The sequence below is a fragment of the Marmota marmota genome, unplaced genomic scaffold (assembly GCF_001458135.2).
Source record: "Marmota marmota marmota unplaced genomic scaffold, marMar, whole genome shotgun sequence".
Classification (NCBI taxonomy): Eukaryota; Metazoa; Chordata; class Mammalia; order Rodentia; family Sciuridae; genus Marmota; species Marmota marmota.
The window spans coordinates 10,572,735-10,588,318 of record NW_025999853.1 but is presented as its reverse complement, the minus strand read 5'-3'; the positions used below and the strand labels follow the sequence as shown (position 1 = coordinate 10,588,318).

At 37.9% G+C, this 15,584-nt stretch overlaps 1 protein-coding gene across 5 annotated transcripts in view; it reads left to right on the top strand.

The window, feature by feature from the left end:
* Nucleotides 1–15,584, top strand: part of Ano4 (anoctamin 4) — a 372,166-nt gene that overhangs the window by 197,815 nt on the left and 158,767 nt on the right. For 4 of the 5 annotated variants that reach the window (XM_048803237.1, XM_048803234.1, XM_048803238.1 and 1 more), the window contains 3 exons: nt 8,901–9,037; nt 11,751–11,909; nt 13,482–13,586. In XM_048803237.1, coding sequence (XP_048659194.1) covers nt 8,901–9,037; nt 11,751–11,909; nt 13,482–13,586 — 401 coding nt within the window. The remainder of the gene's footprint in view (nt 1–8,900; nt 9,038–11,750; nt 11,910–13,481; nt 13,587–15,584) is intronic. The other variant, XM_048803236.1, reaches the window with a different exon arrangement.

The following is a 15,584-nucleotide window of genomic DNA, read 5'->3' as shown; positions in this document are numbered from 1 at the left end:
GATTTGAGTATCTACTTTGTTCTGCAAATAACATCAATTAAAGCCAAAATAACCTCCTGCTTTTTAACCATCAAAGTTTCAAAATCTGAACATTTTTAAGAGGTACACATTTTTAGATATTTCCTTCTGAAATTAGGTTGAGTATCTTGTCTTTAAAAGCACAACAATCCATCAATCAGGCATGGGCATATATATGTATAAGCTAACCACGGTGAGGCATGTCATTCAAAGATTATACTGGACATTGTAGTAATTCTTGCTTTAAATCATTGTCCCATCCTTTGTCTCTTGCTCCTCTTATTGTTTTCTTAGTTTTTCTCTTCTTGATTCTAAGCAGATACAGAGACCATAACGATTCTTGAGTAGCATTCATACTCTAAAAGACAAAACTACATGGTTTTCCCTATTTCCTTTATTAGAACCACTGGGTTCTAATAAAGGAAATAGGGAAAACCATGTAGTTTCAAAATGAGCAGCTAGAGAGTTGGAAGGCCTGGATTGTCGTTTTTGAGGCTTGACCCCTTATGCCTGCACATGCCCCTACAGAGTCATGTGGCTGCTCCTGCATTGCTGTGGTTTGTGCTTCTGTGGCTGGGGAAACTGAGTCATGTCTCAGCAATATCAAGTGAGTCATTCTGGATTCAATGTTTTGCAGCTTTATTTCCAACTTTGTTTTCAACCTGTATGTCATGCTGCTTCAGAGAGAAAGATGGCAAGAGTGGGGGAACTGGCATCTAGTAAGCCTCTCTGGCAACTCTGTGGTTGACCTTTTACCTATCTCATTTTATTTAATATTAAATTTGCCTTACCTTACTTTCTACATCTGTAAAATGGAAATAAGGATAATAAATTTATGTAAAATCCTTACATTGTGCCTGGAGCATGATAAGCACTCTTTAAGTGCTCATGGTCACCTTTGTCTTTATTCCTCACAACATTCCTTTCCGGGAAATAGTATTATCCCTATTTAAAAGATAAAGAAATTAAAGTTGGAATAAGCTAAAATAACCCAATCCAATAGCTAGTAAGTGGGAGGGATGGATTTGAATTCAGATCTGTCTGAATCCAAAGAAGGGGAAATCATGGATCAGAGGATTGAGGTCTTCCATGCAGAACATCACTGACCTCGTTTCATATTGTGAAAAGGTGGCCAAGGCTAAGGAACAAAGCCTGAATGAGGAGCACAGTTCTCTAAATGTCATTCCCAGGGATGTAGGAGGTGCCATTTTTACCCACCTGGGAGCAACCAAGGTGTCTGCCTTTTCTTTAGATTGAACAAGAGAAGCTCTTTATAAAAAAACAACAACAACAAAAAAAAACAAGCAGCCAGGAATAAGTTACTGATCTTGGCCTGTGGCAGTGTGTGCTGGGCTGCTTGCGATGCATGGTCTGTGCTGTTTTCTAAATGTTGCCATTACTTAACCAGAGAATGGCAATGTCATTATTTCTTTAATGACCATACATTTTTAAAAAACTCTTTTTGATTATTTGTTTGTGAAGACATATTTTGAATCTCAAAAAAAAACTGAACTCTTTGGTATGGGTGAGCTTTTCCCCCTCAGTTTCCTTTTTGCCCCTTCCATTGCCCCCAAAAACTCCTCAAAAGGATTCTGGGCTGGAGGGAACACATTTTGAAAAGTGATAGCCTTATTGGGGGGAAAAGAATAAAGTTAGCTAAGAAAGTATTTATGTATTTCCCAATTATTTATTTAGAGCTCTTTAAATTAGTCCCTCCTTTGTTTGTTTGTTTCTTTCTTTCTTAACCTTTATTTTATTTAGTTATTTTTATGTGGTACTGAGGATTGAACCCAGGACCTTGCACATGCTAGGCAAGCGCTCTACCACTGAGCCACAACCCCAGCCCCCTCCTTTGTTTCTTACTGGTTAGCCAGGCAGTCTGTGCCTTAGGGAAGCTATCAGATTCATTTGAAGAGTAATGAACATTGAAGAGAGTCCTGGGCTTTCTTGTGTCATATAAATGCTGCATAGATAGTCTTAAGCTTTTAAAATCTCAGCCTAAGGTACTCAAATCTGTGCCTTGTGTGTATATTTCTCTAAAAGTTTTAAAACATTTAATTTGATCTATTTGTTAAATCTTTAAAAAGTGTCAGAACTGTTGGGCTACAGATGTAAAGTCTAGCTTTATACAGATAAATGTTAAAACAGTGACAAGATAATTGCCTGGCAGTTAAATGACTTCCTGTTCTTGAAAGCCAAACAGGATTTAATAACAGTAGAATGCTTCCCTGAAAACAAGAAGCCCGCTGGAAATAACATGGATTCAGGAGTCAGAACTGTGTTAGAATTCATCTTTGTCACTGCCTAGCTGTGTGGCTATACTTAGCGTTTATGAACCTGACTTCTTTTTCTAATATCTGTCTCATGGGTTGTTCTGGAGATGAAATGAGAAAATAGACCTGGCAATCCTTAACAGGCAGTGGGCTTTAATTGTAGTCTCTCTGCCTTTGTCTCCCATCCCACTTCCTCCATATTTAACCTCTGATTCTAAGAGAAAAACTGATACTTTAAAGCAATCTCATAAAGATAGTTAGAATAAGAAAAAACAATTGATATAATCTTACAATCATTATTTATTTTAAAATTGACACTGAGTTTATTTCCTAGTCTTTGTATCAATTAACTTTTCATCTGAAAGAGAACCTACTCTAAACATAAAGATGAACTTGTTATAAAATAGTAAAATGATCTGGTAGCATTGAAATTAAGACATAAACAATGTTTCTTTCATTATGAATTATGAATTCAGAATTTCAATTCTGAATTGTTTGTTTGTTTGTTTCCTACTGATGCTTTAAGGTCAATGAGATGCTTTCAGAATTCAGAGTATCAGATGTAATAATTTGGAACTCAGGATGAAAATAGTATAATGAATCCGAATTCTGGAGGACAAATATCAATACCTGGATTACACTGCAATGCTCTCTTACCTATTTTTCTATGACCTATAATTTTGCCTCATTTTGGCTGCATCAAAAAAATACTGACATTAAAATATTCTCAGGCTGTAATACCAAGGTTGGGTTATTCTGCTGCATTTGTAAAATAGGAGAGAAATAAGGAGCAATAAATCAAATTCTTAGATACTTTCAGTTTTATGTCCTGCTCTCTTTTAGAATATTTCTAAAGCACATTATTTATTTTGCTTATAGCTTTTATAGCACTGATTCCCCTATTTAATCCTCTTGCCTGAAAATGCAAGGGCTTCCCATTCATGTATTGTTCATGTTTGCACCTGTAGCACCTAACACTAAATGTTGGCTCAATGAACTCATGGCAGAAAATAACTTGATTAGCTAATCTCTTTATTAGAGTTCTTGCAATACATCTGTGATCTCTTTTCCCTGGAGAATTAAAACAATATCCAACATTCCAAGTGATTTTTCACTGGAGGAATAGTTGAAATAATTGCAAATATTTGACAAGTCAATTCAGTACTACTGAAGTAAATTCACTTTCTCATCACATAAGAATGTCAGTATCTGCCTGACTCCCGGCCCTATGACTTCTCTGCTCTTCCCTTATCCTGGGATGCTATAGAAAGAGGCTGCTCTAGGAAATCTCTTTTCTGTGCTGATTTTGAAGCTTTACGCAGACTGTCTGGCGTTTGGTCTCTTGGGCCATGTGAGGACCTTGACCCTTGCTCAGTTATATGTAAGTCTCTGCTGTTATGTTTCCAAGCTTTGTTTTTAAAGACAAAGTCCTGATCTCTATAACAGAGTTGTATGGGCATCTCCCTTGCCCCCCTGTTTTAGTCAGCATTTTTGCTACCGTGACCAAAAGACCTGACAAGAACAATTTTAGAGAAGAATAATTTTATTTGGCACTCACAGTTTCAGAGGTATAAGTCCATAGATAGCTGATTCCATTGCTCTTAACTCATAATGAGGCAGAACATCATGGCACAAGGGTGTGGTGAAGAAAATCAGCTTAGGACATGACAATCTGAAGTAGAGAGAGACTAAGCTCAGCTCAGTGTGTGTGTGTGTGTGTAGATAGATAGGTAGATAGATATAGATATCCCTAAGGCAGGCTCCTGTTGATTTACCTCCTCCAGCAACAGTTTACATACCTACAGCTACCACCCAGTTAATTCATTCAAGTGGATTAATGAACTGATTAGGTTAAGGTTCTCATAATCCAATCATTTGATCTCTGAATGTACTTGCATTGTCTCACACATGAGTTTTGGGCGGATATCTCACATCTAAACCATAACAGTCCTCAAATGCATGGTATTTACCTAGCCTGACCCATCTTTGCTGGCCCAGCTTTGTTCACACAGCCTTTCCTGAATCTGAATGCAATATAGATTCCTTACTTGGATTACATAGAATTTTTATATTCTCTCTCCCTCTTGCTCTTAATTGACTCCCCAGAGCATTTGGCTCGCTTTCTCATTTAATGAGCCTAATAGCAGAATTCTACTAAGCAAATAATTATCAAACATTTTTCTTTTTGAGAACAAAAGTATAAGGGAGGTGATATAGTCCATTACAAGGGCTTCTTTCTCTTTCCCATTCATTGTTCCCTTTAGAATTAAATAGTAGAGTAGGATTTCTTAATCTTAACAGTCATTCCCCATTATCCACAGGAGATAGAGTCCAAGACCACAGATGAATGCCTGAAACCATGGCCAGTAACAAGGCCTATATACTATATTGTTAACCAAGATGAATACTAAGTGACTGACACAGGTAGGTAGCATATAAAGAATGGACACACTGGACAAAAGGTTGATTCATGTCTTGGGCAGAGTGGAGAAGAATCGCATGAGATTTCATCATGCTATACAGAATAGTGAACATATAAATTTATGAGTCATTTATTTTTATTTAATATTTTTGGATCATGGTTGATCACAGCTAATTTAGAAACTACAGAAAGGGAAACTGCAAATAAGGGCCAGTTACTATATTGACCTTTTGGGCTGGATAACTCTTTGTTGTAGGACATCCTGTGTATCATAGAATGTTTAGCAGCCTCCCTGACCTCTTCCTACTAAATACCACTAGCATCACTTGCCTCTACCCAATAATGGATTCTTGCAGGATCTCCACTCTGCAATATACTCACTAGCCTCCCAGGCTTTTTATTGAAATCTTGGTACAAGCCTTTCTGACCAGCACCATGTGGTTCATGCCAAGTTAGCTTCTGCCAATGTTAGCTGCACCCCAGCCTACTTGAGCCACAGCTTCAGGGGCATTTTGCATGCTTCGCCAGCTTAGGCAGTCCTTGACTAGCAGTATCCCAAAGCTCCCTTCACAAAAGACTTCCATAGAAGTTCTTTGAAACAATTTTTACCTTCCACCCTTCAAGGGACAGAGTCTACGTAATTTCTGAGATTTCTTCCAGGCATCTGTCCTAATGTCTGTGTGCAAAGTATCTAGCTATGTTAAAACATTATTAATCTCTTTAGCAATTGCACCCTCCTTGGCTGCACCTTTACACAAATCTTTCCACTCTGTTCTATTTTGCTGTGGATTCTCATTGTAAATTTGGTTAAAAGTAGCCAGCAATGCCCAGTCCACTGCCTGAGTATTTTGCTGCCTTAAAATTTTCTCTACCAGATAAACTTGTCCATTGCCTTTAAGTTCAGCATCCTACAAAGTCTTGGGGCTTGGGCATAATGTATCCTAATTCCTCATTGTGTAACAACTGGTTTGCCTTTAGTTCAATTCCCAGTAGATTTCTTGTTTCCATGTGAAACCTCATCAGCATAGCCTTTACCATTTGCATTCCTATTAGCAGTCTAGTCATATGAGTCTTCAGCAGAATGGTGCATTAAACTTCACTTATAGCTTGCTAGTCTTTTTCAAGCTTGATTCTCCAAATTTTTCCACACCCCTCCTGCAAACCAATTGCAAAGGTTTTTCCACATCATCAGGTGTAGTCACAGCCACGGCTCCACTTCTCAGAGCCAGTTCTCCAGGTTAGCTCTCTGCTCCTGTACCAAAGGCCTGAGATAATCAGCTTACACAGAGAGATATTTCATTTTGCTCACATTTTGGAGGCTTTAGTTTATGTTCAGTCCCCACTGTGTTTGGTCCTGTACTAAGGTAGACAGCATAGGAAAAAGTGTGGGGCACTCTCTCCTCCTGGATTGGGTGAGAAAAAGAGAGGGGAATGAAGGGGCTGGAGTCTGCCTACACACTTCAAAGACATTCCCTAATGACCAGATGACCTCCTCCTTGGCCCCATTTCTCCAAGTCTTCAACACCTCCCACTAGTGCCCAACTGGGCACTAAGTCTTTAACACATAGTCCTTTGGAGGATATTTAAGATCCAAAGTGTCCCTGTCTTATCAGTAAGGAACTAGAAGTGCAAATTCACATGGCTAAGTGGCAGAATTTGGAATAGCAAGCAGGTTGTCTGACTTTGTTAAAACTATATTTTTATCCGTTGTTCAAATCTAATCATTATCTCCTTGAAATTCAATCACTGTCTACTTGAAATTACACAGTCCTGGTTTGTGCATGAGAATCATGTTAGGAAAAATATATATTCAGAGTCCTAGGGCTGTTAAAGGGAAGGGACTCTCAGACATCACTAGACTGTGACCACTGGTTGACCACAGCTAATTTAGAAACTACAGAAAGGGAAACTGCAAGTAAGAGCCAATTACTATATTGGCCTTTTGGGCTGGATAACTCTTTGTCGTAGGACATCCTGTGTATCATAGGATGTTTAGCAGCCTCCCTGACCTCTTCCCACTGAATACCACTAGCATCACTTACCTCTACCCAATAATGGATTGCTTATCCCCATTCCGTCATTCAACAAATGTGTGTCAAGAGCTTACTTTGTGCCAGGGTCTCTGTAGATCAGTCAAGACAGACAAGGCCCCTGCCCTATGGAACTTGCATCCTAATAAGATAAATAATCAATAAAAAGTAAATAAACAAATAAGCAATAAGAAGTAAATAGACAAATAACAAGGGAGTTACAGGTGGTATTCAGTGCTGGGAAGGAGATAAATGGAGGAGAAAAATTAGGGGGCTTCGTTACATAGGGTGCTCAGGAAAGCTGTCTTTGGTCTTGCTATATCTAAAAAGCACTGTGCATGTTATATTGCCTCAAAAAGTGTTGGCTCCTCTCCTTGAGCACCTGGCACAGTGTAGGTGCTCCTAAGCCATGGCTCTATGGAAATTCTATGATGTTTTCTTCTCTGTAGCTTCATGGTTTAAAAACCTATAGTAAGTGTATTGATTTACTGCCGCACTGAATTACTACAAATGTAGTGGCTTCGAATAGTACATATTTGTTATCGTAGTGCTTAAGAGGTCAGAAGTCCAAAACCCAAAGTGTCAGCAAGACTGTGTTTTTCCTTCTAGAGGCTCTAGGGAAAAATCTGCTTTAATGTCTTTTCTATCTTCTAAAGGCCACCTGCATTCTTTGGCTCATGGCCCTGTCCTCCGTCTTCAAAGCCAGCAGCAGAACATTTCCAGTCTGTCTCTCTGATTCTTACCATCCTAGCTCCTGCTTCTAAAGACTCTTATATTTACACTAGACCTGCCCATGTAATCCAGGATAATGTCTCCATTTTAAGATCTTTGGCTTAATCACATCAACAAACCCATAGTGATGTAAGATAATATATTCACAGGTTCCAGGGATTAGATCACCTTTGAGAGATGTGATTCAGCCTATCATAGTAAGCGATAAATGTAAATTCTATTCTACATCTGTGCATTTTATTTTACAGATGAAAAACTTAAAGTTAAATGAATTGCCTAATCACATTTGGTGATTAGGAACCTGGTCACCCTAAGTATCTCTATTCTCTATATCCAAGCTCTGTCTTTCCTTGAGAGCATTCACAATTTACATTTATTTGGTTTGTTTACCTCAAAACAGAAATGCAGAAAGCCACAAGACTTTTATCTACCAAAGTTTTGCTATCATGTACTCTGTGCCTGACAAACAATGTCTACATTCCTAAAATGTTTTCGAATGAAAGAATGAATAATCTGTTATGTGCTTGGGTAAGAAGTGGTCAATCTCCCATGAATTCTTTTGTGCAGCAGCTTCTGACAAGTTACAAGCCCTTGGTCATTTTTAAAGCAACAGGTCAGCTGCAATGTGGCCATAATTTGAGTCAGTAAAGGAGGACCCTCACCTGGCATCCCTTTATCTCCTCCTCCTACTGGTGCTGCTCTTTGTTTTCTGGAGTGCCACAGGCATTGTGGATTTGAAAGTAGTCTGTACCTAGAACTCTGACATACAGCTTTTTATTTGTCACTGTGTTATTAACATCAACGGTCTCTGGGGAGAGCCTTGGCATTCCAGAGAGCCTTGGCTCACTTCATTATTTCAGTTCAGCATTAGAGGAAGAAGGAAAGCAGAAAACCTAACTGCATGCTTCATGATTACATTAGGAGTTCTTTATCTGACCTTATGGAAGTAATAAAGGAACAAAAAAAAATCACTAAGCCATTCAGTAGCACTTTTATGGATTTACTTCATAAGCTGCACAGCACTTAAATGAGAAATAAAAAAAAGCAGAATATAAAAGTATAGATCTCCAACTCAGAGAATGAGTTCTCAGAAGTCTGGAATGAAAGTACGTTATGCTAAACAATGATGTGAAGGAAAACCAAACAAATGCCTCCCGTTACCATGAAATTGTATTTATAGTATGGACATACTTCACCTCGCCTCACAGTTTCCTTCATCTTGCCTAATGAATACACTGTCACTGTCTGGTCAACTATGATTTACATCTGACATCTTTTCTCTTAGGAAATGATAGACCCGTCACTGAAGGTGTGATTGAAATAACGAGAACATACGAAGTCACAGGGAGATATCTTCTCTTTCAGTGTTGCTTTCAAGATCCCAGATTCTTAAACCCGCTTTTAATGTATTTACTTTGGTTCTAGTGGCCAAGGATGTCAATATTCTTTTTGATGAATTAGAAGCTGTCAATAGTCCTTGCAAAGATGATGATTCCCTCCTTCACCCCGGAAACCTGACCAGTACTTCAGATGATGCCAGCAGATTAGAAACAGGGGGAGAGGTAAGAGTGTATGATTTCTTAAAAAAAAAATGTGAAGCATGTTCCAATGGACTGTTAAAGTCATAGTCCATCAAACTCTAGGTTTCTGGAAAACAAGGTTTTATCCTTCTTTGATGTCCCCCATGGATCTAGCACATTTTAGGAATCCTAAATCTACCTATGCTCAAAACAAACTTCCAATGGATCTTACACTTACTTTCTTAAACCTAGAAGCATCTCATGTATACAAAGGATGATTCTTTAAACTGTCCATCGGTTTAAGATCTATATTCCCGGTGCCATAAGTGGTAAAAAGTATAAATCCCCCAGCACACAGAATAGTGGCATAAAGTGCACCAGCTCTCCATAGATGGTGTTGTCTGGAGCTGGAGCCTCTTTGAGTTTCTGTTAGCTTCTGTAATCTGGAAACACTGCAGCTGAAAATAGACGTATCTGTTAGTGTGTCATTTGGGGAAAAGTATTGTGCTAGAGGCACTCACTATTTCTCTGATTGTGTCTTGGTGAAGTTGAATATTTCCTTTGTACCTGCACCACGATTAGAGGTGATAAGCACACAGAATCAGAGTCATTTACTCATTGCCCATTGCTAAGGTTTTGTTATTCCAGAGACATGTAATGATGGACAGAATGATGCCTAGGCAGGGGAAACTGTTAACTTCTACCAAGATTTGCAGACCTCTCCCCATAAGTTTCTTAAACTACTATCCATGTCTTTTCTTTCTTTAAAAAAAAAGAAAAAATTTCTTCTGTCATCAGCTCTTCACACAGATACTTTGGATACCATAAGGTGACATAGTGAAGGGGCAGGGAAAGGGATCTCAGGAAGCAATTAGTCTCATCCCCTTAACTTACAAAGGAGGAAACAGTCTCAGAAAGATCAGAGCTTTGCTGAAGGTACACAAGTTGTCATTCTGCTCAGGGCAACCGTCCTCCCGATACTTACTCATGACTGTAGATATTTATTTTATTTTTATTGCTATGTTATTACTATTACTATTTCTGTGCTGGGAATAGAACCAAGGGCCCTCACATAAGCTAGGCAGACACTCTACCACTGAGATCTCCTCCCAGCCCAAAGCCCTGTTTTGGAAAGCAGCTGCTGATGTGCTAAATCCACAGGATACTTTCCTTGCTTGGCAAATCATTGTGAATGAAGTGTTTATTCAGGTAGATTCCTGAGTGCATCATAAGACAAAAGCCAAAGGGTGGTTAGTGAGGATTGGACACTGTTTGAAAACATCTGTTGAGACATTATGCATGGGCACTTCTGTTCCCCTGGCTCAGAGCTTTCTTCTGGTGAGGTTGCATGTATGATGCTTGTACAAGAATGTGGTTTCTATCTTTTGGGGTCTAACACGTTTGCCGCCTTCATGTTACTATTTGAAACTAATGTATTCTGTGGCCTAGAAAAGATGGATTCCCCACTCTCACTTGGCCAGGTATATAAATACAATTTTGAAATCTGTTAGCCTGCCACACCCTGCTCTAGCCTGACCAGCTCATATATGATATTCTCTTTTAGGGTCAAATATTACAAGCCGAAAGGGCCTGGATGAAAATTCAACCCATTCCTTTAATGTTTTACTTTTTTAATATCTATAGTATTTGATTACTGCAAAGTAACATTTGTAACTTCAGTGTAAGTTATGCAGAGCAGCATCATAATAAAATGAACACCCTGAACCATTTTCCAATTTATGAAGTTGAAAGGTATTTTTTCAAATACTGGTGACAACCTCATCATAGGTTACTAACTCCAATGATTGTTTTTTAATGCAATGGGAAATTTATAGTAGCATGTCTGTAAGTAGCAAAGATAAATGTTATTGTGTGAAACTTTTGTCTCAAATACTTGTATATATGTGTTTACGTAGATATCCAAAGATAACACAGTAAACTGTTTTTCTTATTGTGGAGAAAAAAAAATTGAGAAACATGGGACTAGAATATTGCTAAAGCCATTGAAACTACTTGCAATCCCATGTCTCTACCCTACCAGAGAAGTACCATCTTCCTGAATTTTGTACTTTATATCCTTTTTGCTGTAAAAATAATTTTATCACATACATATGTAGTTTTAACAATGTACTTTTAGATTTTTTTTAAAAATTTTGTGTTTTATAAAACATGGTATGAAATTTAGAACTTACTATTTTTCCTGTCAGTTGTTTTTAAGATTCGTTTTTTTCCTATTGTTGGTAGATGCAAGACTCATTTATTTTCGTGGCTCTGTAGTATTTCACTGTATGCCCTTTGTATAATTTATTTATCCATTTATTGTGTTTCCATAGACATCTGAGTTGATTTCCAACTTTTTAAAATTTTATATTAAGAACAATGTTGCTGTGAATATTCGTATACACATCTCTTCGTTGCCTTAACAAGAATTTTGTATGTTCTGCAAATGTTCAGTTTTGCCAGATAATGCTAGTGTGTTTTCCAATGTTAGTATATCAATTTCCACTCTCACCTGCAAAATATGAGAATTCTCAGTTGCTTCACATCCTTGCCAGAGTTTGGTAGTTTTAGATGTCTTGTGTTTTCCCCATTTTAATTTTATTTGTTTCTTCTTGTTTAAATTTTTTATTAGAGAATGAAATTTTAATAAAATACAAAGAACAAAATCCATTTAGCTTTAATTTTTCTTTAAATTACCCACCTGAAGCTCAAGTTTATGAATGGCTTAAACTGGTCCCTTTCTCTTTGTATCCAGACAGTGCCAGAAAGAAACAAATCAAATGGACTTTACTTTAGAGATGGAAAGTGTCGAATTGACTACATTCTTGTGTACAGAAAATCCAATCCCCAGACTGAAAAGAGAGAAGTATTTGAAAGAAACATTAGAGCAGAAGGATTACAAATGGAAAAAGAGGTAAATAGCTTTTCTTGGATGAGAAAAATATACACGTCTATTCATATCAAGTTGATTTTAAAAATGGGCAATTAGTCATTATGTTAACAGAACATTTGTTTGGTCAGAGTTTGCCAATCTTCACTATTTGGGGGAATGTTCCAGCAATTAGACATTTGCATTATATTTTGCCATGGAGAGCATTGTAATGCCAAATGATTCCATGATGATGAAAATATCCTGTTCCAATTAAATGGATTATTTCAAAGTGTGATAATGTACTTCACTTTCTATATTTGCTGTTTCTCTGGAGATGGAAATGGAGGATGAAATGCTGTCATCCCTTTTGGAAGCCATTTTTATATTTCAGGAAACACCATTGGCTCAGGTACCCTTGCACACCAGAAGAGACTGGATGATTTGGCCCCAAACAAAACAGCTGGAATTTACAGAATGATTCTAGTTTCAAGAGACATTCAGTTTGTTGTTATCATGTTCACAAACTCAAGAGTACTTTACCAGCAATTTGTTCTCCCCCTTCCCTGTCTTCTCTGCATAGGGAGTATTAAGGAAGAACTAAGCAAACAAGAGGCCCAGTCAGGCCTCCAGTGATAATTCTCAATGGGCTTATTGTGTATCCAGAAATACTGTGCATATTTGTAGAACCTGGCCTTGTTAATCCATCTCAAATTTTCCCTAAATACTGTGCAAAGCTTCTATTAGCTTTTCTTAATCAATAAGGAAAACATATTGACAAAAAAAAATGGCTTCTTTGAAGTCAGACATTAGATTTTTTTCTGGTGTAGAGGCAACTGCAGTTCATGCAATCTGCAGGTTGTATTGAAGCACCAAATTACAGGCACATTTTGCCCACATAAGTTATGCTGATCTTGGGAGACTTTAAATAAATGATATTTTTCCAGATCTGTTAGACTAACCTCAACCCTTGAACATTTATAAGACAGAAACAGTATTTTTCTGGAATACTACCAAGAAGAGAACTGGAAAAACCATGGGTAGAGTGTCATCTTAAGTGAACAGGTTCTTAATCTCAACTTGCTCAGCGGACCATCTCGACTTGAGGTTCCCTTAGAGCATAGACAGTATTAAATGTATTTTTTTTTATAGCTTTGTGGAATTCCAGAAAATCTTTCCTATGCCAGTTGAGCATATCATTGATAAATCTTGGTTTTTAAGTTCTTATTGAGACAATTATATACTCTCTTAACATTAATAGCACATCAAGGTATTTATTCTTAAAAATCTTTCCCATTATTATTTTTTCTTACTCCTTAGTGGCAGAATTCTTTCATGAAGAAATGAAAAATCTGAACATCTGCATGATGTGAAATAATCAAAGTCCATTCTGACTTTGTCACAATTCTGGTTCTCATCATAATAGATAGCTTTGTTCGACTAATGAGAGATTTTTTATTTTAAGCTTCATAACTAACCTTTCTCTTCCTAGGGTTTCTTCTGTATAGATCTTTTCAATGTCATTCTCCTGACTTATTCATTAAACGCAAACCTACTACTTTTCTAAATAATATATATTACTGAAAAGCTTACAAATCTCCTGTTGTGTATCCCGAGACATCATCTGTCCAGCCACCAGAATTGCAGCAGGAGGCTGCGGAGGAGAGTTCTGCCTGTCGTGCAGTTGTGCTACCCAGTGCAGAGTTGACAGTGGCGTGGCAGGTGGGATGCTAGTATCATTTTGGTTTTTGAATTTTAATAGCTAGCTATTTATTTTAATGTGCATTAGAAAAAAACAGCAATTGGAAAAAACAGTAAAACTTCAAAAACAATTGTTTGAGCATCTCTCCTTTCCTCCCTGATTTCTTCTCTGAGCAGCTACTTCTCCATTTCTGATTTTCCCTGCAGTCCTCTACACACCAACAACAGATAGAACTTCCGTTTTCTGGAACATTTTTCCTATGCAGCCTTTCCACTGCCTGGCTCCAGTCTTGCCCTCACACCCACAGCCTTCACATAAGCAGCACATTTTGTCTCTGTCTCAGACTCCCAGCTCTGCTTTGCATCTTCATGGCCTCTGCCAGCTCAGCAAAAGGGACCTTCACAGGTTGTCTTGCTTAGGAAGCAGCAGGAAATTATAGGTAAATTAATTCTTCTCTGTCACAAATAATTAAAATGTCCCTTGGTGGAACAATAAACAAATCTGTGTTTACATTGTGTTAAGATTTAGGAAACCACTGGAAGCACTTTCATTTAAATCGAGTTCTTCATAAACAAGCTGCAGCACAGAGACAATAATTCTAATGACTATTTCAACTTCCAGAAATTACTCCAACCTTTTATAAGACACAAAACATAAACCTTAGTTCAAGGTTGCGAAGAAAAAAAAAAGAGAGAGAGAACCCCAGTGAGCATTCTATGAAACCATGATTGACACTGAGTACATTTTATGAATTACTGGTGACTTCTTCATTAGTTGTGTGTCATAACGTCCGACAGGTATGGAAAACATGTTTAACACACCGAGCTTTATGTTTTTGAATGAGTAGAGACAGGTTGTGTAGTTCATTTTAACACAAGAAAGTTCTTATCTCTTTTAACATTGAATTTTGAGAATCACAATTAGGAGAATCTTTTATTCATTATAAAAGTAAGGACACAGTCAAACTTAATCTTTCTTAAAACCTTTGTTCCAGCCTGATTAGTCAGCAAGTATGTGCTTACCTTGGTATGTTGGGATTTTAATATCTATAACTCAGATTTCATATTAGTCCAGAGAAAGCAATTCATAGCAGAATTGCCAAATAAAACATCATTAAGTCCAAGTGATTTAAAGGGATTCCCTTTTTCAAGAGATCACATTTATTAATTCAAATTTTGCATTTTCCCCCATTTTAAACTCTATGTCTACTCTCAATCCTTTGGTACCCTATTTTGAAGTTGTTATCATTTGTAAGAGGTTTATATTTTCCTTTCTGTAGTCAGTCAAATCATGGATGACTTTTTAATTATTTGGGATGAGTGAGAAGTGGGTGTACTAATGGAACAGATCCCCACCTCCTTTGGAATCATGTGGAACATAGGAAAAGACCCTATCATTATAGCCATTATAAAACAACTACAATTATATAAATCATACCATCTGGATAATAGCTAATTCATTCAACAAATATTTATCACACACCCACTCTGCCAGGCATTGCTCTGAGCACTAGGAACTTAGCCATGAATAAAAAAGACAAAAATCCTTGCCTTGTTGGAACATAAAGCACAAAGTAAGAAATGAAAGCAGGAGGCATTGAGAGGACCTTGCAATTTTATAAAATCTGGCAAAAGTGTGCCTCTCTTCCAGAGGGTGGGGGGTGGGTCCTGAGACAGGAAGATGCCAGGTAGGTCCATAAGACAGTGAAGAGAATATCATTTGTAAGAGGTCTACATTGTGTTAAGATTTAGAAACCACTGGACGCACTTTCATTTAAATCGAGTTCTTATTCTTATATTGAGAATTTATAGCAGCAAGGCAATAGTAGCCAGATGACTGTGGGGACCTTAATAGTTAATAGGGGCCAGAGGGGAGGAGCCGGGCCGCCGCCAGCGCCTGGAGCAGGCCCAGCGGCTCGCCAGCGTGGTGACCGCGTGACCCCAATTGGAGAGGGGGCGGAGCGGAGCCGCCACCCGCACCCGCAAGGTGGGCAGACCCGCGACCCAGTGGTACATGGG